A 23700-nucleotide genomic window follows, 5' to 3' on the forward strand; every position below is an offset into this window, starting at 1 on the left:
AAAGCCTTCTCCATTTTTTTTTTTCCTAGAAAATGAAGAGGTTGAACTAGAAAAATCTCTGAGGGCCCTTTTGGCTCTAAAAGCTTGTAACTCTATAAAATTGAGAAATAATGTATCTTCTTCTCATCTCACAAGAGTATTGCAGGGATCAAATAAGAGAGCTGATATGCTTGAAAATATACGAAGGGCTATGCAGATCTAAATAGTAATAGCAGAAGTGTGCCTTAGCCTTGGACTCCAGTACTGAGGAGCTCAGCGGGACCTTGGGATACCATTTGGTTTCATTATTCTCAAATGGTCTCCAGAATGATGTTTGTTATGCTGAATCAGAATCACCGTGTTTGCTTTTTGAAAATATACATTCTCCTTGGAGACTTTGATTTAGTTGGTTAACCATGGAATCTGGGATCTATAGTTTCAAAACCACATGCAGTTAAGGATTCTGATTCTTCTCAGGAACACATAATGTTTAGTTCATCTTGTATTGCAATGTATGAGTCCCTTCTGTAGTGAGGTCATACATTGTTTTGAAAGTAGGTTATAATAGTTACTTACCTATTTCAATATTGAAAGGTAGTACTAGATTATATTTAATGTTAGAAATCCTCGGTTTGAATTGCACTCTTCGACTTATTAACTACGTAACCTTGAGCAAATCACTTAATTTCTCTGAGCCTCAGTTTTCTCACCCTTTAAAGGATATCAACAATATCCTGTCCATTCACAGTGCCTTAATAATTAGAGACTGTATGTAAAAGAGCTAATGGAGTGTGTTATAATGTTAGCTCACCTCCTTCTTTACCTACCCTGTAAAATATCATAGCTATAAGGGCATTGGTAAAACACAATGCTGCATAATAATCATATTATTAGTAAATAAAAATCTCGAGTTGCATAACATGTGTTTAGACATCCTACCATCTGAACAGAAGCCAGTGCACAAGCTTGTTTACAGGTGTCTACTTCTTTCTCAGAGACTAAGTGTTGAGTGCATGGTGTTTGGGTGAGTAAAACTACCTTCTGTTATTGTTAGCTTGTTTTAAAATTTAGGGAGATATGCCCAAATGTATGTCTTGTAGGAATTTTGCCTTAGTATTTATCTATATTTATTCACACACAGTGTTTGCAAAAGCAAGTACATTTTTCTTCTCCAAATATTCTTCCCCACTTCCTACCATTCTAAGTCTCTTGAGCAAAGCCACTATTTACAATAGAGTTGTTTTCACGACACATTTATGAAAATACAGATCCCGATCACAGTTTCCCTCCGGACTACCAAAGAGAATTTGAAACCCTGTTAGTGGATGCAAGGTGAAAGGTGGGTTCAACTGTATATCAAAAACTGTATCTGCGGAATTGAAATTGTTTTATAAACCTCAGTTAGGCATCATACCACCCCCCTGAGGCAAGAAAGAAGTATTATGCACTTGTATGGAGACACAAACTGAAAACCCATGGAGAGGTTAATCAATTTGCAATCAAATGTCTTACAGCTGGGCTGCAGTGAGTTAAGAACAAAATGGAATTTCTTCCTAGGGAGCAGCTTACCTTCTTTTATTTGCCTGATTATTAGAGTGTATGAAACTTCTGGAAAATTATGATGAATGTTCAAAAGAAACCCCTGAGAAAGGATTAGCATTTGTTTCCCAGTTTAGTAAATGAGTGATTTGTTTTTCATGCAAAAGCAAAGCACCTCTTTTGTTTTGCCAAACACTTCGGTGGAAATGACCCCTTTGAGGAAGGAGAAAAAGAAAAGCAAAGGAATTCAGGAATTAGGACAGCGATTGGTAGAACATTTCTTATCCTTTCTTCTCTCCACCTCCCTCTACACAGCAGCCTACGCAGCTATTGCACGCTAGAGGGCGCTTGAGGTGGAAGAAAAAAGCCTCGACATCCCTTCAGCTAGGACAGTTGCCCGTGGAGGCGGGAGACGGCCACCTAAAAGCAGCGCTCCCTTTCTCCGCAAGGCAGCATAACTTCGATAAACGAACAAACAAAAAATCTTTAGACAGTGTTATGCAGCTTTGACAAATAAAGAAATTCTGTGCATGTTCTCAGTAATGTAATTTCCTTTCAACTTCTTGGAACATTTGTCCAATGCATGTGTAGCAGTCTCTAGTAACCAACTTGATGACAACTAATCAGAACTATAAACCCCGTTTTAGGCATAATAAGAGATGCTGGTGTGCCTTTTCCCCCCCATACATTTGTATTCTTTTATACATGTGTAATGATACATTAGTACAAGTGTGCAAATTTCAAATGATCGTAATCTTCTAAGTCTGATTTAAGATCAGTTAAATTTAATTAATATGTTTTAATGTTGACGCAATCTGATATACCAAATTAGTAGTACTTGTGGCGGGGGGGGGGGGGGCGGGTTTGGGAGAAAAAGCTCCCCTCCGTTGCTCTTTCTTCTTTTTAAAGCACAATGTGAACTATTTTAAATTTTTTCCTCTTCATGGCTCCCACGTTAAACAAGAGGGGTCTGGAATCTTAACCTAGCTGCTGTTCTCTTTCAGGAAAACCAAAAACCAAAACCTACAACCAAACAACAAATGAAAATGTGTGTAGTCCACCACACCTGGGCTGGCTTGTTTGATAGCTTTGTACCAGTCCCCTTAAATCTATCTGCTGCCCCGCCTCCCGCCCCCCATTCAGTTTCTGTTTAGAAGCCGAATTGGAGCTTATCTCTTTTCTAGCACCTGGGAAGATGAGAGATAATGCCATTTTGAAAAAACTTCTCCAAAATGCTCTCAGCACAGATGTGGTTTTCAGAAAGTGTTTACACCTCCATTTACTGAAAATATAATGGCAAGCTCAAGATTAGTAATTACAGTCAATATTAAGAGATCCAGGTCTAATTTCAGGGACAGCTTAAAGCAGCTGCTAAGAAACGTAGAGCATCACAACTCTAAACAGAGTCCAGTGATGATTGTACCCCAAGAGTCCTTAACCAGTTCTAAAGAAGTCAGTTTAGTTTCTCAAATCCTGTGATAAACGCTGGTGAAGTAATAAGCATATGATAAATTTAGTGTGCATACACTTTTCTTTGTCTTTATTTTACTTTATTTATTTTGTTTAGGATAGTATTCAGTCTTAGAATATTCTAGGACAAAAACAATAGGTAGTCCTATAATACCATACTTTACTTTTATTCTTCTCATCTTTTTATAGATCACCTGAGAAAAGAATAGCCTAAGGCAGTGGTTCTCAAACTTTAGCAAGTCACAGAATGTCCCAGAGTATTTGTTAAAAGGCAAATTTCTGAGCCCCACCCAGATGCAGGGCAGGAAACTTTGCATTTCTAACAAGTTCCCTGAAGATGGAAGGTAGTACTTGGTCCAGAGATCACAGTTTGAGAACCACTATAATTGCTCACATTCTCTTAACTTGAGCACCATCACATCTTTTCATGATTTTGGTAAAGAAGCTGGTTTAAAACAAACCCTTAAGCTTAAAAAAAATAAAACCCACACTTTTCTAAATTTATTTAAACATTTAAATTTCAAAAAACAGCTTTCCTAACCTTTTCCATTCTTATGACTTAGGCTCCAATATTGAAAGTCAAACTGAAATGTCGAAGTTTTTTTTTTTTTTTTGCCTAATGGCACAGTTTTTATATATTTTTATATTAAATATATAAAAAGTGTGTTTCTCAGGAAATTACTGAGAATAAAATATGCACCCCCTCCAAAAAAAAAAGACACGGTCATTTTCAGATTTTTCATTGGAATTCCATAAGCTGAAATGTGAGAAAAGGTTCCTGAATTCCTAGAAAATATTACATACTTATTGGTGTTATGTTTTTGCCTTCTTCATATTCACATTCTTCAAGTTTTTATTCTAAACCTTATTTTGAAATACCCTTGGCAGGTATCACATTGTAAAATCCCTTCATTCATGGAATCCACACTCCTCAACCTTACCTTTAAGATGTATTCCGTGAGTAAATGAATTAATTAATCTAAATATTAATCTAAATTTAGAAGCAGGAACTTCCCTGGCGGTCCACCCTTAAGACTCTGTGCTTCCACTGCAGGGGACTCGGGTTCAATCCCTGGTCGGGGAACTAAGATCCCTCATGCTGCATGGTGTGGCAAAAAAAAAAAACAACAACAAAATTAAAAGCAATCCAATAAATCTGAAAGTTCTCAGTAACCATACCATGGTAAACACATTTTTTTAAGTTAGTTTATTTTAGAATTTTATTGTGTACTGAAGAAGGAAAAGATGAAAAGTTTGAATTTTATCACAGGGAGTAATAGATAAGTTCATTCTGCCATTTCCTGCCCCAACTGTAGAAGTTGGAGTCTTCCTAGCTCTCCTTCCCCCTTCCAGGGCTCTGATTCCTATAAGCCATCTGATTCCTCACCCTTCAACTAACCAGTCACTTGGTTTACTCTCTTCCTTGCTGAAAATTAGAAGAAAAGTCCCACTCCTAGTGAAAAAGGAAAGTGTCTTTTACTACATGGAGTCACTCTCCATCTCATTCTACTGCAGAGACTCCTCTGCAAAATAGTCTGCCTGTCATCAAAACGCAGGCTGGAGACATCCTGCCTCATCCCACTCTAGCATCAATCAGCCAAGGCTATTCTGAATGCAATCTTCCCTCTCACTGACCCCTAACCCTCACTCCTTCTCTGATTATACTCCTGCCCTATCAGATAACTCTTCACCCTTCCTCCCCTGAAATACTCCACAACACATGCAATTTTAGCGGCCATCCTAAAAAGCCTGTGTAACAGTCCTCTTCCTGCTGGAAGGCTATAACCCTGGAGAGGATGTTGAAAGAAAACTATCTTAAGGAGTTAGGCTCTCACCATTATGACATTACACTGCATCCTATTAAGAGGGGGTAGAATTGTTAAGGAGGCAAATGCCTTGTCTTTCAGCATCCCTGATTATTTTAGAAATATCCTTATAGCTCTTTTTAACATTATCCTAATCCTCTTTCATACTGCTTAATGATCCAGGCCTCTCCCAAGAATTAGGAGAAAATTAGCAGGAAATTCCTACTGCAGTGCTTTGAGCAGAGATTAACAATGTAGAGAGAGAGGGCTACCTTGAATTCTAGATGGCCAAAATTCAGCTAGGACAGTGTATGTAACTGCTCAGAGAATAAATGTGGCTAAGGTGAGTCAAAACAAACTCATTCTAACCCAAGGTAACTCAAGCCATTGGATTCTGACTCTCTTCACTTTGTCATCAAAATAGTTTTATTTTTCCTTTAGGAAAATGAGATTTGAGGATAGTGTCTAGCTCTACCACTCTAGCTTTCTTTTGAGGTGAGTTTGTTACTTGTAACAATTCCCAGGCTTCAGTAACACATAAACTTTTCTTTAGTTCTCATAGATGTAAGAAGGTACCCCAAGGAAAGGTTTGGAGCATTTGTTCAAAGTGAAAATGAATGTCTGAAAATTAAGCACAGCCCAAAATGTGATCTGTTTCTCTTGGTTCACTTGGGACTGCCTGGTCCAGCGGCAGTTACAATTTGATGGAGGCGTGACTGCTGTTCCCTTTTCCAAGACAGAATTAGCCAATTCCTGAATACCCTGTAAGCAGACACAATCTGAGCTGAGAACAGTTACTTAGTGACTGCCTTGTGGGAAAATACCTCCTGGTTCTCTTCACCCTCTCTCTCTGAAATAATTCACTAAGTTTCTTGCCCATATCAGCTAGAATGTGAAACTGACACATATTAGACCTGTAGTCAATATTGTTTTCAGTATTTCACCAATGGATGGTAGATGCAGCAGACACAAAATAGTCAACTTTGCATAAATATTATAAGCATATTATGTCTGTTTTCTCATTCTCTTCACTCTGCCTCATTAATTTGAGTCCGACAGTACAAGCTTTACAGACCTTGTGTCTGGTTCTCCATACCCTTTCTTTTTCTGTTCCGGCTCTGTCCCCAGGTAGTAAAACCCTTCCTCAGAGTTCAGCTTTAGTGCACAGAGAATGGACTAAGTGTCCTGTGGCGGGAAGTTAAACAAACAAACAAGCAAACAAAAGATTGGCTCATCGTATTTTTCACGAATTTTATTAAAAGATGATCATAGTGGCCGCATATTTCTACGTGTTTGCCCCATTGATGAGAAGAAAAGACATCTGGACCTCCTGATTCATGATTCCTCTTCTTGCACTGTCTCTACCCCAAGGTGGCCAATTCTCAAGGTTTGAGTGGAGTCTATTAAAGGACTTGAAAGGGCATCTCGTGGTGGAGGCAGAGGAGCTGCAAGCATGGTGCTGGAGAGGAGATTTGGAGGCAAGGGCACATTGAGAAGACCTAGTGATCCCTCCCTTTATTTCCCAAGCAAGTTCTGCTTTTTTCACACGGACTTACTACGCATCCCTCGTGGCTGCCCGTCTGCGCTCCCTCATCCCATCGCCCTAAAGCTGTAGAAGCCTGGGGATGTGAGGAATGCGCACCACCCACAGGACCACGACGCACGACCTCTAAACCACAGCGTCTGAGTAGCAGGCAGCGGCCTTACAAACACTCCACTCGGTCCCCTCGTGGTTCTTGGCATAACGAGAAGGTAAGCTGCCCACGCGCACCCCTTTGCCCTGTCGCGTCCTCTTCCTTCCAAGAAAAACAGCCGTGTATCACTGGGATTCTTTTCAAGATCTCGCTAGCCTCAGAGCTCAGGGAAGACTCAGAGAGAAAGCTCGCGGGTACCTCCTCCGCATCCTTTTATCGTCTGCCAGCCCTTATCCTGGAGCCTGGCCCTCCGCGGGCTGCTCGCACGACACGGAAGGGCGCATCTTCCCGGAGTGGCTCCGGGGCGGAGACGCGCAGGGCGTGCTCGAGAGCGAGGAGCGAAAAGTTGTGCGCCCACTTGGTAGCGGGGGAGAACGAAGGAGCGAGCGCGCCGGAGCGCCGGGGTGGGGTGGGGTGGGGTGGGGTGCAGGGGGCGGGATGCCGGGCGGGGGCGGGGAGGGGGCCCGCTTACATGAATTTCCAAGTGGTAGACCTGCCTCTTCGCTCTGCCCAATGAGATCCGTCAGGGGAGGCACCAGACTCACTTTTCCACATCACTTCACAGTTACATTTGGCAGGCAGGCGGGCTCGCACGCCGGAGCGGTCAGCCCAGAATTCGTGAATCTATTTGGAATCTCCCTGCTTCCTCGAAGCTCATCCCTGTCGCCGGTTTGTGCACGGACAGTAGCGTCCACCCAGCGAAGCCGCACTTTGGCCTGCGGACACTCAGGGCCCGGCGCGCCCGCCCGGCGTCTCCGCACCAAGTCCCGAAGCTCCGAGAGGCATGAACGCGATCTGGAGGCGCCTGCCCAGCGCGCGGGGACCGCTCGGTGTTCACCGCCCTCGGGAGCCGACCTCGAGCCCCTCCAGCCATTTGTGAACCAAGAGGCTTGAAATTCGCCGGTGCGGAGCCCCGCAAGAGTAAGTGGTCCCCCTACGCCCCCTCGTTTTAATCCACGCCCCGAGGACCCAGAAGGGACCTTTTCTTTTAGGAATCCCCATGCCCCTTCCGACACCTTGCGCGCCTCCTTTCTCTCGGTTGGTGGATGCGGGTTCGCCGCCCGGGTGCGGAGCTGAGCTGTGTCTTCTTTCCCGCTATGAACAGATGATGGGATCACCTCAGGGTTTTGCCAGACGATTTTTTGCAACCTGCTCTGACAGTAGATTCTGTGGAGTAGTAGCAAGCGGGCTGTGCCCCTCCAGTTTTCCTGCCGGGCTCCCTCGCTGTCGCCTGGAGATTTCGCCGCCTCGCGACACAGGCAGGCGCTGCTGCAGCCGGGCGCCTTCACTGCGGGGTCCGTGCGGTGAATGGGAAGCACCCGCCGCCGGATGAGAGGCAGGTGCGAGCCCGAGCAGAAAGGAGGGGAAGGGGATCGGGGGTGCCCTCTGGCTGATTTGCTGCACCGCCCCACCCCCGAGGAGAGGGAGGGCGACCCCCGCGGTCGTGCGGGCCACGACTCAGCTGCGAGAGCCCCAGAGCGAGGCTTTCCCACAAGTGGCTCCTCCAGCCCGGGAGCGCGGTGCCCGCTGCAAACTTGCCGGGCTCCCCAGCTGCCCCGCGGCTCTGCGGACGCGGAGATGCTGCCCCGCATCCAGGCAGGACCCCCAAGCAGTGTGCTCCCCGAGCCCGCGACACTGCGCTCACAGAGGCCTCCTGAGCTGAGCCAGGGACTCCCTCAGACTCCCTCTCCCAGCGCCGGCAGAGCCCCGAGGGTGCTTTCTGACATCTCGCTCCTCCCCGTCCGAGAACCCTTGCGGGGCGGGCCGCGCCCCTCGCGGCACCCGAGGCAAAGCGGGCTCTTGCCTGGGTTCTGCCGGCGCGTAACAGGTTCATAAGGGACTTGCTCCCGTTCTCTCAGGCTCCAGTCAAGCCAGGGAGCCGGTGAAAACCTGCCTCCGCCAACGATGATGCCAACAGGTATCCATAATATCCTGCGTCTTTTCCCTCCCCAAGACCAAAGCCTTCCCCATCCAATCTGGCAGAAACCTCAAAGTTTCGTTTTCGTGGACCCTTCCGCGCAGGCATAGAGCCGGCTGCACGTCCAGGACTAGCCGTTTGCCTTACCGAGGCGAAATGGCAGCTGTTTGCTTGGGTTGCTAAATGTAAGATATCAAACAACATTAATTGTTTATTGTTGCAAACGCACATTAGTCGGTGATGGAAAATCAGGCTGGCAGCTGCTCACTTCAGCTCCAATTAAAGGATAGAGCTTATACTCAAGCAAGGGAGAAACGGTCTTTTCAACTTTACTACCCTTTCCTGAAGATTCCACAAGAGTTTCCTCTTTAAGAGGCATGATCCGACCATCCCTTAGCGCGCCAGAGCTGCTAATCAGATCAGCCGGCTCCTTTCTGTCACCGGCTTCACAGTATTTGTGTGCCGGGAATGGGAACGGGGACGCTGGAGAAGGCATAGGAGCACTGCCCTCTCGAATCGGTACCACAGCGAAGCAGATCGGAGGGATTGGGGACGGTTGGGGCCCTTAGAAAGCGCCTGCCCTCTTTACAGCAATCCTGACAGCCATCTCTATGGTTAACAACCCTCCCTTGGCTGTCACCTCTGGCTTCATTATGGGAGCTTTTCAACTGGAAAACTGTGTGTGGGAAAGAGATATTTATGTAAGATTCGAGAGTGGGATTTTCCATCCATTCAACCTGGCCGCTGTACCTCACTGCATGCAAAATGAGCCCTGTCGTTCATGGCAAACACAACTGAATTTTCTGCCTGGCTTTTGCTTTTCATCAGCTGTGTCCAGTTTTGCAGGGGTTTTATCTAGTGTGTGCGTGTGTATGTGTGTAAGAGAGAAAGAGAGAGAGATTCTTTTACTGACAGGTCTGATACCTTTAGGGGATGTTCTCTGAGGGTTACATTTTTTTTTTTACTCCCTCAAAGGGAGTTCTCCATAATCATCATGTCCTGACATGTTTTTCCACTTCCCTGAGCTCTGTGGCTGAAAGAAATTCTAGGGCTATCCCTCTTATTAAATAGTAATACTAATAATAATATTCTGTAATTCTGCTTTAGCAGATTTGAAGCTCCCCGTCACATAGTCATTTCATGCTGGAGCAGTCGCAGGATTTTAAATTACCTTTGATATATTTTTTTTCCTGGACTCTGAAGAGGGCTTGGAGTTGAGAAAATCTGTTCTGAAAACAGAGAAGAGCCTTCCCAGCAACTCAGGGGATTGCTTCATTCAGGGCTGTTCAGCAGCAGTTCATCTTCCTCATTCTGGTCCCCAGCCACCCAAATGGGCGTTAAGGTATCCTGTGACCATCACGAATAAGCCAGATATTTCAGAGACACTGAAATTTGTGCTGCAATGATGTCATGCAAACTTTTTAATCATTCTCCCCTTCAACCTAGATCTTATATTTCCAGTTATTATTACTATTTAAAAATCAATTTTTCTGCCTTATAATCTATATCTCTTAAAACTCTCAAGACCCCAAATGGGTAGATCTCTCTACCCAAGACTCTTAATATATTTTGGCTGCATTTTTGGTGTCCAGGATACATTTCTTGAGCTCTTATGAATGTAGCTGAAGAACAATTTTATAGCAGCCCTGACTGGAATAGCGGCTCCATTTGCCTGCTCTACACAGATCAACTCGAAAGGGAAGGAAGTCTTTAACCTGAAAACTAACTTTATTTGGGCATCATGCAGAACTCTGGTCAAGACAGTATTTTCTAAAGCAGCCCCTTAGTTTAGCACCGAACACAGTTTAAGTAGCCAATGGCAGTATGCGCTAAGTAAAAAACAAATGAATAAAAAAACAACTAAACAACCTGTAAAACATGCTCCCCAGAATGTAATAGACCACTTGAGAAGGCATTTTGTAAACACTGTTACATAAATATACTCATGGTGCAACATTTCCTTGTAAACTCTGTATAGATTTAAAGTCTGATGCTCCTGGTTAGCAGGGAGCACCTGATTGTTGGAACAAAGCCAGAAAACTCCAAAGAAGGAGGGTATAGTGATTCTACTCAAGAAATTGTACCTCAGGGCTTTCCTTTCCAGGTTCCTTTCACTGTTTATTGGTGAGGAAAATGGAACAAGCACATACAGAAAAGTGAGAATCACACTTCATCAACTGTTCAGAAGTAACCTTATCATTAGAAGTAAACTAATGCTTTAAAGAAAAAAATAATAACCTTCGTTATTTTTCTACTCAAGGTGGCACACCTTATGACTTAATCAACATTCCAATCTGAGCAAATTTTCCACGCACAACCAAAAGCTTTTCATGGGTAAAATGACATTCAGTTTGTATTGCCAACCATTCTTTCTTGCCCCATCAGCAAAGTTTTGTATTTGACAAATCAAGGAACAAACATAATCAGAATAGCCTTTAAATTATAGATGCAATCAGGCTTCCCTGGTGGCGCAGTGGTTGAGAATCTGCCTGCCAATGCAGGGGACACGGGTTCGAGCCCTGGTCTGGGAAGATCCCACATGCCGCGGAGTAACTGGGCCCGTGAGCCACAATTACTGAGCCTACGCGTCTGGAGCCTGTGCTCCGCAACAAGAGAGGCCGCGATAGTGAGAGGCCCGTGCAAAAAAAAAAAAATTATAGATGCAATAGAAGGTCCCAAGACTTTCTTTTGAAAATATTTTGCTCAATGGTGCTGTTGATAATTTTGTATTTCTTACAATGTTATTCAGAGAAGCAGGAAAAAATGCACTTTTCTCTTTGTTTTCAGCACTGTTGGCATTCACAGCTGAAATGGACTAACTTTGCTTTCTAGTTTAGGAAAAGGCTTCTAACTTTGGTGTATTGTACACCACCTACAGAGTGTAGAATTAAACCAAAGCTGATTCCTTTGCTCTATATTATGTGTTGTACACACACACACATGCATGCACACACACACGCACACACACCTCTTACTTCTAGAAAACCTGAAAACGTCCCTAGATAACTAACTCATTTATTGGTTCATGTAGGAGATTTGTATCATATTCCCTTTGCCATTTCATCAGCTTTAGATTATTTGATTTGCCCTCCTGGCTTCTTGGATTTGTATATTGACTAGTCTTTTAAAGCAAATACATCTGTTTGTGGTGTGGGAAAATTTTTTCCAGAATCTCATAAATGTATATTTGTGAAATAGAATAATATTTTGATGGTTCAAGGCCATCAGCTGATGTCGTGGGGCTTAATTAACCAAAGAGCTATTAGTCTGCTCTCATTTCATTGCCATAGAAAGTTGTTGATGATGTGATGTGTGCAATATATCTCTGCTGAACTGTTGGTTCTTGCCCCTGGAACCTGGCTTCAGATGTAACCAGGAGGAGAAAATTAGTTGAACCTGGCAACTTCAGAAGGTCAGAAAAGAAATAAGTTCAAGGGATGCCATTTAGCTGCTTCTCCCACATGTTGCTGTGAACGAAATCTCCATCACCTCTTCATGGCAAAGCACCGGGGCCAACACAGTTTCCTTTTTCTATCATGTACTAAGCTTTTATTTCCTGAGTTTAAATGTCATGTGCTATTCCCTATCACAAATATCATCCTCCTTCTTGCTTTTAGAAGTCTTGCTTTTCTGTATAGTTCTATTAGTAGGTAGAAATATATAGCTGTGATTTTCTATATCTCTTTGGACAGCATCATAAAAGAATAACACTTGTGTTTAGAGCCTTCAAGCAGTTTCCTTCCCTACCCTCCTTGCTAAAGACTACTGCAAATGCTAGAATGGTGGTTGGTTGAGGGCAAAGCATAGTTAGTGCTCATTGATTTAATGCATTAATGACTAGCAAACACTATGCCTTTTTTTTTCCTTTTCTAGTGTATTCTCAGTAAAGGGGAAGGAGGGATGCAATTATATCTAAAGTCCAATATTGTGACAATCTACCTCAATTTTCTCTACAGAAATTTCATAAATTGTCCCAAGTTTATTCTTAAACACAGCTTTTCCATATGATATGGACATATAAAAATGACCTAATTCAGCTTTGTAAAATTGAGAATGCCTCCAAGACTAAACTTGCATCAAGAATGCTATTAAACTCTATGTGATGCAAAGTTATATTTTATTGGGAAAAATGCTCTAATTATAGAAGTGTTGCATATATAACTCAAGTGTCTGTACATTTCCCTTGCAGAGAATGTATAAAAAAGTACCCGAGGAAGAGCTTACTTCTTCTTTCCTTTTTTTGCTCCCTCCCTCTCTCTCTTCTTTCTCTCTTTAATATATATTGTATTTGAACAGTTCATATCAACCTCATGTGAATTGCAAGTCCGAGTGTGTTAGAAGACTCCTCTGTATTGATTTTAATCAGCAGGATACCTGGCCCTCACAAATACACACAGGAAAAAAAAATAGGCTCCATGATAAGGTGCTCGGGGATGCATTTACTGATATTTTAAGCAAATGGAATGTGTTCCAAAGGAATATTAAATGGAATCTTCTTAATTCTTTCTATGTATATCATTAAGTGAAAATGTTATGCTATATTCATATTCTATTAGCAGTAAGCACCATATTTTCCATGCATTGTTTCTTTCTAGATGAATTCATGCATAAAATATAATTAGTTGATTCCTGATGTGACACAAGTAACATAAAATAAGTAGATGGGGGAATGATATAAATATCATAAGGGATGTTTTTCTTTCTTATCTATGCAACTTCATCTCCAAAATTTAATGTAAAAATTACAAGGACACATTTCATTCTTTATTAGTCCACTGCTGTTTCAGCTTAACAAACAGAATTTAACGTTTCTGTGTCCAAGTATTCCCATCTTTAAAATGGGGATGCTCAGAAATATGAAAAAAATTAATTCATACCTATTTTGATTAGAGTAGTAAAATATACGTGTCTTTGAATTTCACTAAAATATAGTAGCTGAAGATAGTATACTTATTTTAGTATCTGTATAAGCAATTTGATTTTCAGGAACTATACATTCGGTGTGATATCTCAATATTATTTTTGTCAAATGATTGCTTGCTGTCTGTCTACCCATCCATCATCTGTGTCCATATGGAGTTCATGGTAACAGTGCCAGTGGGTGGTTTTTAAGCTATAAAGTCTTTGAAACATGAAAGAATGACAGTAAGGTGCACTTGTAAGGGTGGTTACTACAGAGTATAATCTAATTGGCAGAATCGTGACTTATTAGTCTGGGATACTTGGCTGCATTTCAGTTTCAGTATTACAGACTCTGTAGCCCTGGTTATGTGATATATCTGATTTTAACCATTTCCACATTTCTTAAGCAAGAAAGAAGTGCTTCTAATTTTTAACCATCATCAGTAGTGCTAAAATTTCTTGAAATACATACAAAAATTTTGTTAAATATCTTTGGAAGAAGATACTACCTGAACCCAACCTCTAATTAGGGTTATCTTCTCTGAACTCCTGTCTGAGAAATGTTTAGATATCACTTTGTCCTCATCTTTGAATTAGTAGGGACTTCCCACATAGACCATTCTCATGAGAATTCACTAGATGATTATGACATGAAATGGAATTTTTCTTGTAGAAGAAAAGGCTTTTTCAATGAGTGATTACAATTTGATTGAAAGTGAGTAGTTCCGGTGTAGATGTGTAATGCTTGCATTTTGCCCTTTCAGGAGAAATGGTGATGGACAATGCCATGTCTCCTGTGGAAAAGAGAGACATGGTTGACCCCGGGGTGGGTGTAGGTTAAAAATACCATCCTTTTGTCCTACTATATAGCATCGGAACTATATTGAGTATCCTGTGATAAATCATAAAGGAAAAGAATATGAAAAAGAATGTATATAGGTATAACTGAATCACTTTGCTGTACAGCAGAAATTAACACAACATTATAAGTCAACTATACTTCAATAAAATTTTAAAAAATACTGCCCTTTAGAGGCCTCATAAAACTATTTGAAGTCATTAAGCCTATGTTAGCTGTCGGTAGGGAAAGCTATTTGTAAAATGCCGTTTTATTTATATCCCACTTGGTTCATGCCTTTTTTTAAAAAAAAACAGACAAGAATTGGGAAAAGTTATTTTATTTATTACCTGTTTACATAGATCACTGGAATTTTCCCCATCGATGTAATCCAGCAAGAAATTGACATAAAATAGTTTTTAAAAAATCAGTCAAGATTCTCTGTTAAGCAGGTGAAACAATTCAATAAATTGTAACTATCATAGCTACATTGACAAAGAGTTTTACAAGGCTTCTCTCATTTAATTTTTTTCACCATCCTTCAATTCAGTTTCCTCATCTGCCACAATTGAGATAAATGCACCCGAGTCACTTATCTTAGGAACAATAGGACTGCGATTCAGAGGACTTCTGTCTGACTCCAGAGTCAATGTTGTCAATCGCTGTGTCCCCACAGTTCAGCTGTATTACAGGATTCTCAAGACTAAGATTGATTCCTAGTGGTTACTCTGATTTAAAGGGGCATTGGTTTGAAATCTTGGAATTTCAGGCGGTGAAATTCAAAGCTGTACTTGCAGGACCAGGAAAGACTGAAGAAAGAGGCAGGCCACTCCAGATTGGTAGGTGGCAGTGTCAATAAGCAAGAGAACTTACACATGAGGCTTGTCTTGGGCAACCACAAGATCTCTGCACCTGCCCGCCAGAGTCTTAAAGTTTATTCATATAGAGGCATTCACGGGGTTCAGTCACATATACCGTCCAGATGGTCTCAGTAACGCATGACTCTCTCAAGGCTACATCTTTGAAGTGGCTCCTAGGGCAGGAACAGTGGGCGGGACGTGCATTCCAAGGACTGGGAGGGCTAAGGAGCCTTTGATTGCCTGGGTCCAGCGCATGGGTGAACCAGTGGTCACAGCTTCTCCATGACCTCTTCCAGCGAAGGGCCAGCACAGATTGTTTTCACTCATTAGGTCTTTGACTATTAAATTTTGAGCAGGTGATTTAAAGGCAGCAAAGGATGTGGCTTTTAAGTGGAGAAGGAAGGATTTAGATTACGCTTGAGAAACGACTTCCTGGCACTACTATGTCTAATCGGCAAGGGAAGTGTGGAACTTAGATTCATCTTTGTGAGGTGATTTCAAGACAGTTCTGCCTGAAGAAGATCCAACAGGATAGATTCAGTATCAGTATCTTAACTAACCTTATAATTGTAAGAAAGTTTATTAAATAAAGTTCTGAGTCTATAAACACTAGAAAAGGGAACTTGACCTTCCTGTCTTTGTTACCCCATTCTGAAATGTCTATAGCAGGAAAGCTTCTATGTGAAAGACAAAGTTCTGACTCCATCTTGGGGAAGGATGAGGAGAGGGCATGTACCTAGCTATTTATCTATCTATCTATCTATCTATCTATTTTTGCCATGGTAACCAGTAATTATACAACTAGAGGAAAACTAAAGCTTCCAGTAGAAAAACAATAGCTTGTCAATAACAGCAAAGACAGGATTTGGCAGGTATTATTGTGAGTGGCAAAACAAGCAAATGATATGCTTTTGGATAGAGAGACAGCTGGATAAGTGTATGATCTGATGCCAAAGAAAGACGTCCAGATGTGCTGTGGTTGAGGGAAAGATAAATGTATGTGTGTGTGTGTGTGTGTGTGTGTGTGTGTAAATAAGAAAAAAAAATCAAATTCTATCCTGCCAAGGGAATTTGGTCAGGGAATTCTGAAGGCTTTAGGAAAGGTGATTCTCTTGCATTATTTATATTTGGACACATGCAAGTATTGTTCCTCTCTAGTCCAGGGCTTGGCGTGAATTGCACTGGGCCACAGGCTGAACCACACACCCCGTGTTGCTGAAACACCACTTTGAATTCAGTGTGCATTTACCTGTTTTAAAGCAGCCTGCTAATGGCTGTAAATTCAAGGTCAGAAACATTTTTAATAGAAACTCTCTGGTCTTTTGTGTCATTTTTGCTTCCATGAAATATTGTGGCTACTAAGCCCAGTGGATAATAAAAGCGTAATTTCCTGTCAACCAAAATAATCTGCAGGATTGAATTCTAAAGTGTTGGTAAAAGCCCATTTTTATTTTAGGCTTCAGAGTGTGGCTCATCATTGGGAACTTCAATCCATGTTGTTTACCAAATCGATGGTGTAATAAATTTTTGCATAATGACTTAACATATCTGAAAATTGACTGAGTTCACCTTAAAAAAAAGTTGGGGTCAGTGGGGTCAGACCAGGCTGTAATTAAAACTATCTCTAAAACGTAAGTGTGAATGAAAAGTTGGATTGTAAGTATCTTACGTAAGACAAGACATCTTCTGGGGGAATTCTAAAGAGTTACTTATTTGTAAGAATTCCAGAGAGACTGTAAAATCTCTTCATCTCATTTCCCAGGGTGTAAATCAATGCAGCAGCATTATAATCAAGTGGATTGCTTGGCCAGACGTACATACTGTGGTTAGAAAATCTAAAAATAAATTGATTTTTACAAACGTCGCTCAATTTCTTCTTCCTTGCATAGAGTTAAGCAGTTTGTGTATACAGCTACTCTTACAATGTTTATTAATTCTGATAACAGTAACATAACATTCGGTTGCATCTCAAGAATTCCTATAAAGCTATTCTGTCCTCATCAAAGAGGATAAATTACCTCTGCCCGTGGCAGAGGTGCCTGCATGTAAATAGTACAGTTCTAATTGTCACAGTAGAATCCCATTTCTCTCTGAGTAATAGACTTCGCTGAAGTGAAGGCCAAGTCTCTACACCCCCGATAGCATGCATGGGAACACTCCACTTATTGGAGCAGTTTTCCCAGTGTCCCATATGCAGTGGGTTAAGTATGTAAGTTATGGCATCATGCAAAATCCCGTGTATTCATACATTCCAGTGCTGGGTTTCCCGAAGTCTGATATATGTGTGTACCATGCTAGTAAGTAGTTCATGGGCATGGCATTAAATGACACTAAGGAGGAAGTGACTTTCTCACCACACCTTTGAATCTTTCAAGTCTTCATAAGAAGAAGGTCAGAGTTAGGAGGTGGTTTTATTCTCTGGAACTCCAAGCTTCTCAAACCATGGTCCTCTAATCAGTAACATCTGCATCACAAATGAGATTATTAGAAATGCAGAGTTGCAAGCCCCACCCTAGATTTACTGAATCAGAATCTGCATTTCAGAAAGATTTCCAGGATTTGTATACACGTTAAAGTTTGAGAAGCACCCACCTAGGGGTGTTCTGGAGGTGACTCTTGGCTTAACCAGAGCTTAACCAAAATTGTTAAATTTTCTCAAACTGCCATACCTGGTTAGTGGTCACGTTGAAAACTTGAAATTGGTCACGGTGGAAGTATTTCTATCATGGAAATCAAAAATCAGGGATTCTTTTTTCTTTTAGAGAGCCACATGCTAAATATTTAACTGCACACCCTTGCCTCTAACTGTTGCTGGTCTTCCTTTTTAACAGAGAGATGACCTCAGGCTCTGACAGTATTCAGTTAAGTGAAAATTAAATATTATTTAAAATACCAATCTCATTGTGCTTCAGTTTGCTATCTCCCATACCCTCTCCATGGGATGGCACTTATTTTTATTCCTCAAAGCTTTGGAAATCAAACATGCTCTTCTCTTCACAAAGAACTGGCAGAGAAGAGGGCACTGATTTGACTTGTACTCTGGAGACCATGATTAGGATGATTTGGTGGGTAGGGAGAAGATACCATGGCCATGGATTGGATGATGTGACAAGAAATGATTTACAACTACCCTAGTTACTGATTCATTCACAAATCCTGGATTAGTGGTGGTTTCCTTCCTGTCCATAGATTGACTTAAATGTCCTTTTACACCTGCTGCTCCCCCTGCCATTGGGTAGTTCCTTCTCAACATTTAGATGACACTTCCTGCAGGAAGCCTTCTTTAAGGCAGTGAAGATGAGTGGCATACCTGTCTCTCTGTACTACCCTAACCCTTCTCAGACTAAATAAAATATTCTTAAGTATCCATTTCTTAGTCTTTACCCATTAGACTCTTAGCTTCCTGAACATAAGAACTCTGATCTGCTTGTGTTCCTAGCCTTAGTGCCTGACCCACAGTATATGCTTATCAAATATTTATGTAATAAGAGAAGGGATTGTGGTAAGAAAGAATTTTGAAGTTAGATTACCTAGATTCAAACAGTGGTTTGCTCTTTACTGGAGGTGTTCTTTGGGCAAGTCATTTAATTATTCTGCACCTCAGTTTTGAGCAAAACAGTACAAGGCATAGTAAGCTTTATCTAACTGTAAGATACTGTGTTAATGGATACTGTTGGGGGCTATGCATATGTTCCTTTATTAATACCTTCATTCTAACTAGTGAAGCTATGCTATTGTATCAAATTGTTTCAGGGTCTATCATTACTTTTTACCTGATTCTGGCGAGTTCAGGTAGGGCAGCAATTGTGTCACATTCCATCCTGAGTGGTTCGGTGGCATTCCATCCACGTGGTGGCTTCCATCAAGGAAGTGTCTGTTAGGAGTTTAAATTGGGATTAAATTTCTTTATCCCAGAATCATTAACAACAGAGCAGATGCCAGAGAATACTTGCAGAGTATTTGGCACAATTTAAAAATAACTGTCCATTCTAGCTTTTCTTAATTACTTTACCAAGATTATCTTTTTTAATCTTCAAAATAAACCAGCTAGGTAGATACAATTCTAATTGTTGTTGTTAATTGGCCCCCAATTATGCAACTGGTAAAGGTAGTTCTCTGACTGGAATTCAATGCCCACTCTGGCTGGTGTTAGAGAAAACTCTCACAACCATCTCACGGTTCTGTCTCTGTAGCACTCAGGCCATTCGACGATGGTCTACATGGCTTCTGAACATTCAGATATGGCCCAGCATGGAGCAGGGTATGTTTGGAGAGAATAAGTCTCTTTTCCCTGAGAAGTGTTTAGGCAGAGCCTCTATGAATAGAATGACTATCACCTTCTCTCCAGTATGGTCCAGCCCTTCTCTCACCAGCATCACCCTCATCCTCCCACATCCCACCTTCAGGAAGGTTTTTGACTAACTTTGTGTGACTCTCGTACCTTGACTACCCTTCCCGAGGAGGTCACACAGCTTAACTCTTTGCTCCTTCATTTGACTTTTTTAACCAAAGGGTTGGTGTCAGGACCATCCTCCCAGTCTGGCTCAGGAAAACCACAAGCACCGCAGCTTACTGAGTGCTTCCCATGTTCTGGCTGCTTCACATGAGTCTTGTTTGTGAATCACCCTACTGCCTGGAAAGTAGGAATTATTATTATTGCCATTTTGCAGAAAAGAAATGCAAATTCTCAGAGAACTTAAGTAGTTCGTGCATTATTACAGAGACAGCATGTGGGGTGAGCTGGGATTCAAGCCCAGGCTTTTCTGCCTGTAAAACAGAGAGTCTGCCAAATAACGTGCCAGTCCTGTATCACCGTCCCTGCTCCATGTCTAGGAGAGCATGGCATGTGATGGTTGTGCTATACATGCTGTTTAAGTATTTAACTATTAACCTTGTTTAAGTGGATTGGCAATTCAGAACGATATTAATATTTCACGATTTCTTATCAAGACCTTTCGACGTTTGTTTACAATTTGAAGCCTGCAAAGTTCTGCCCTCACACTGGGATAAGGGAAGGGCTTACTGTGAAATCTGCTTTTTATTTCCCTGCGTGTACTGCAATTCTAAGGAAAGTTGGGACGTTGTTCTGGACTCTGTTTGCTCTGAGTTGGTTCCCTATGGAAAGCTTTTCTTCCCTTTAGTTTCCAGAACAACTGCTGCTTGCAGTGACTCCCCTATGCACTTATCAGGGTGGGGCCTCTTTTGAGGTGCAGAGAGAGTCCCAGTGATTGAGCTGAGCCCAGGCAAAGAGTGACAAGCAGGGCGACTCCACTGACCATCTTGTTAGATCAGATCCTTCCTGTCTTTACAGCAGAATCTGGGTCTGCCCTTTTCAGCTAGCTTCACTAAGACCACTCACTAGCCCAGCCAAAGTAATGACGTTCTTGCTTTCCCATTCTGAGCCAGAATGGAACCAGGGACCTAGAGGGGGAAAGGTTCCCTACCCCATTATGAATTCCCTGAGCCAAACTGTTCCCCGTAGTGTCCTGAGGAATTATTTTCCCATTTAATCTAATTCAGCAAGGCTTCTCTCTGGGATATGCAGTGAACATTATTTCTTTAAAAATAATTTTTTTGAGAGGGAAGAAACACGTTTTGCCATGCTGAAGGTAAGCAAAAAAATGTATTTGACACCTCAGATAATGGGGATTTTTTTTTTTTTGTCCATCCCTTTCTGAGTCTCTTCAATTGAAAATTGTATTTTTACCATATTTCATTCCCAAAGGAGCTTTTCATAATTTAAATCTCCTGTTCAACTGTACAGTTGGAATGAGAGCCTTGACACTGTCCTGATTATAACATACATGCTGGACATTACAGAATTTCTCTCCGGGAGCATTCTAATTTTATTCACTCTTTATTAGCATCCTGGCAGAGAGTTGCATTCTGCACCCTGAACTGGGCAATCCCTTCTGATGGGTTGCAGCAGCTACAACTGTGAAAATTGGGGTTATTTCCCTTCCTGTTCTCATTTGTAATTTTTAAAAAAAATTTACCCATTAAAGTCTAGTTTATTCACATAGTTCAGCCTAAAGTGAACTAGAACTTATTTTTAAACTGGGGGGGTGGAGAGGAGGGGGCAGGGGAAGAGAAGGAAGGAAGGAAGGAAAGAAGGAAGGGAGAGAGGGAGGGAGGAAGGAAGAAAGAGAGGAAGAAATGAAGGAAGGGGAAAGGAAGGAAGGAGGAAGGAGGCTTGTAATCTCTACAAGAATACAGGAAAGTATTAGCAACACCCAAACTTGCATTACAACCAAAACGACTATAAGAAAAGAGAGAGTGGGAGTAATGGAGAGAGAAAAGGAAGCGAGGCAAGAAAGAAGAAAGGAAGGAAGAAAGGGAGGGAGGAAGGAGAGAAGCAAGGAGGGAAAAGAGAACTTGAAGCAGTTTTTGATAAGTAACATAGATACAAAAATTAATACGAAAATTTACATAAAGCTCACAATATAAAAAGAACTGTTAGCTTATTTGTTCTAATTCTTCAGTCCACTTTCTTGACTCAAGGGTTTGGGAAATGCCTACTCTTGTTCATGTACATGCTTTTGAAAACCAGTGATTTTGTTTTAAAACCTGTTGCAGTGGACCTTTATCTTTCTTCCTCCTTGTTTTTGCAGGAGATTTCATTGAGAAGGGAAGCCAGTGGATCGTGGTCTTAGAAAAGCTGCTTAGATGATGTCTGTTTCCTGTGCTGTAAACACGTGGCAGAGCTGTGAGTAAATGCTCGGCACTGCATGATGAATTGGATGGCTGCAGACCAGAGGCAAACAAAATAATTGTCTCATTTTCGTGGTGATTTGCTTAACTGGGGGGACCATGCCAGAACGGCTAGCGGAAATGCTGTTGGATCTCTGGACTCCATTAATAATATTATGGATTACTCTTCCCCCTTGCATTTACACGGCTCCGATGAATCAGTCTCCAGTTTTAATGAGTGGATCCCCTTTGGAACTAAACAGGCTGAATGAAGAACAGCGGATTTTGAACCGTTCCAAGAGAGGCTGGGTTTGGAATCAAATGTTCGTCCTGGAAGAGTTTTCTGGACCTGAACCGATCCTTGTTGGCCGGGTAAGCTTCATTTTTAAGGTCCCAATTTCGGGATCTGTTCCTGATCCCTAGACCTTTAACATTAGGCTTGTCACAGTTGTTGCCACACTTAGCTGTAAGTACTTTAGGCCAGATGGTTAGTTAGTTTACCTCTTGGTTTCTTTAGGAATATGAATAATCCCATGGTAACAGATATAAATGTAAACTAACTGCTCTTCTCTGGAAAGCTCTTCCTCCCCATCTCTCCCACCCTCCCCATCTATTATATCATAGCTTTAATAACACTTGTGTAATGCATACACAGATAAGCTTTTTCGTTCTCATTTCACACAAGAAATCTGCATGCCAAACCTTTCCTGTAACTTATAGCGCTTGGAAGAGTTATGCATTTTTGCTCAGTTTGAATTTCTACCACCTGGATTCCTAAGATGTTATTTTGTTCCATTTTAGTTTGAGGCCATGTATCTCCAATTGCAGGTAGATTTTTCTCCTTTTTATGTTTCTTTTTGTTGTTTGTTGGTTGGTTCAGTTATTAACCTAGGATGGGGAAAGGGAAATTCTCGGAGTAGGTGCTTAGCAGTGCTTTGTACTTACTGTAACTCAGTAAATTTTGCAATAGGAAACTGTTGCATTCATTGTCAGATGGAATCAAATGTATAGAATCAAAATTTTAGCTTAGTGGTGCGCGTGCGTGCACGTGCATATATGTGTTAGACTGGATTTACATTTGTTTTGTTGCTGTTGGCAGGTTAGACAAATGTTCCTTGGGTGGATAAGGGCTGCCTGCTTTTCAGAGCTTCACTGTGGGTTATTGAAGACTATACATGTTTATTCCTCAGAATCGCTCATAAGCTTCTGTTAATTTTAACACTCACCATCATCATAGGTAGAATTCCAATTACGAGCCTGCCAAGGACTGATTTTCCTGATAAGTCGGATTCAGAAATGAATCATGCCAATATTATGCATTTCCCAAATGCAGTGATTTAAAAAAAGAATTAAATATTGATCTTCAAGACTTGAGTTAACACTTTGTGTCTCGCTAGGAACTTCTGATTCCATTCCTGCTTCTACCTCATTGTCCTGCAACGCAGATTGAGCCTCCCCAAGGATTATGCTTTTTCATTTCATGTAGTTCTACTTGGACAAGGGAAATCTGGATGAGGTGGTGTCATGAATCATTCAAAGAATATTTATTGAGCCAAATACCTTTTTAGGCATATGGGGGTATATCAATGAACAAAACAATGATCCCCGCCTTCAGGCAATTCACATTCTGGTCAATACTGTTTTGTATTGAGCACTATCGTAGCAGCACTTTGTAGGCACAGTTCTGTTTGATTTTAGCAACAGCTCCATCTGCCTCGCTCTTTATATGTATATGTATATGTGTATATGTGTGCATATGTACATATATACAGACAATACGTGTATAAAACAGGTCTACATTCCTTTCTTTGTAAGTCCAAAATACAAAAAAGTATTTTTTTATATGCTTGATACACTCTCAGGTAGCAGAACTGACTGGAGGCTATAGTCGTAGTGCGTCCCATTACTGTGACTGTTCATATATTACCCAGCAGAAATGTTAATGTGTTTGATTACAGAGTGCTGCCCCAGACTCTGCTGAAGGTTTTGTTTACTATACAGTTTA

At 41.5% G+C, this 23700-nt stretch overlaps 1 protein-coding gene across 3 annotated transcripts in view; it reads left to right on the top strand.

Annotated features, from left to right (window-relative positions):
- Positions 1–7022: 7022 nt before the first annotated feature.
- CDH8 (cadherin 8) overlaps positions 7023–23700 on the top strand; it is a 367969-nt gene continuing 351291 nt past the window's right edge. For 2 of the 3 annotated variants that reach the window (XM_007198048.2, XM_057535059.1), the window contains exons 1-2: positions 7023–7408; positions 21617–22067. In XM_007198048.2, the coding sequence (XP_007198110.1) occupies positions 21816–22067 (252 nt within the window). In that variant the 5' untranslated portion in view covers positions 7023–7408; positions 21617–21815. The remainder of the gene's footprint in view (positions 7409–21616; positions 22068–23700) is intronic. The other variant, XM_057535058.1, reaches the window with a different exon arrangement.

The sequence above is a fragment of the Balaenoptera acutorostrata genome, chromosome 19 (assembly GCF_949987535.1).
Source record: "Balaenoptera acutorostrata chromosome 19, mBalAcu1.1, whole genome shotgun sequence".
In the NCBI taxonomy this organism is placed as follows: domain Eukaryota; kingdom Metazoa; phylum Chordata; class Mammalia; order Artiodactyla; family Balaenopteridae; genus Balaenoptera; species Balaenoptera acutorostrata.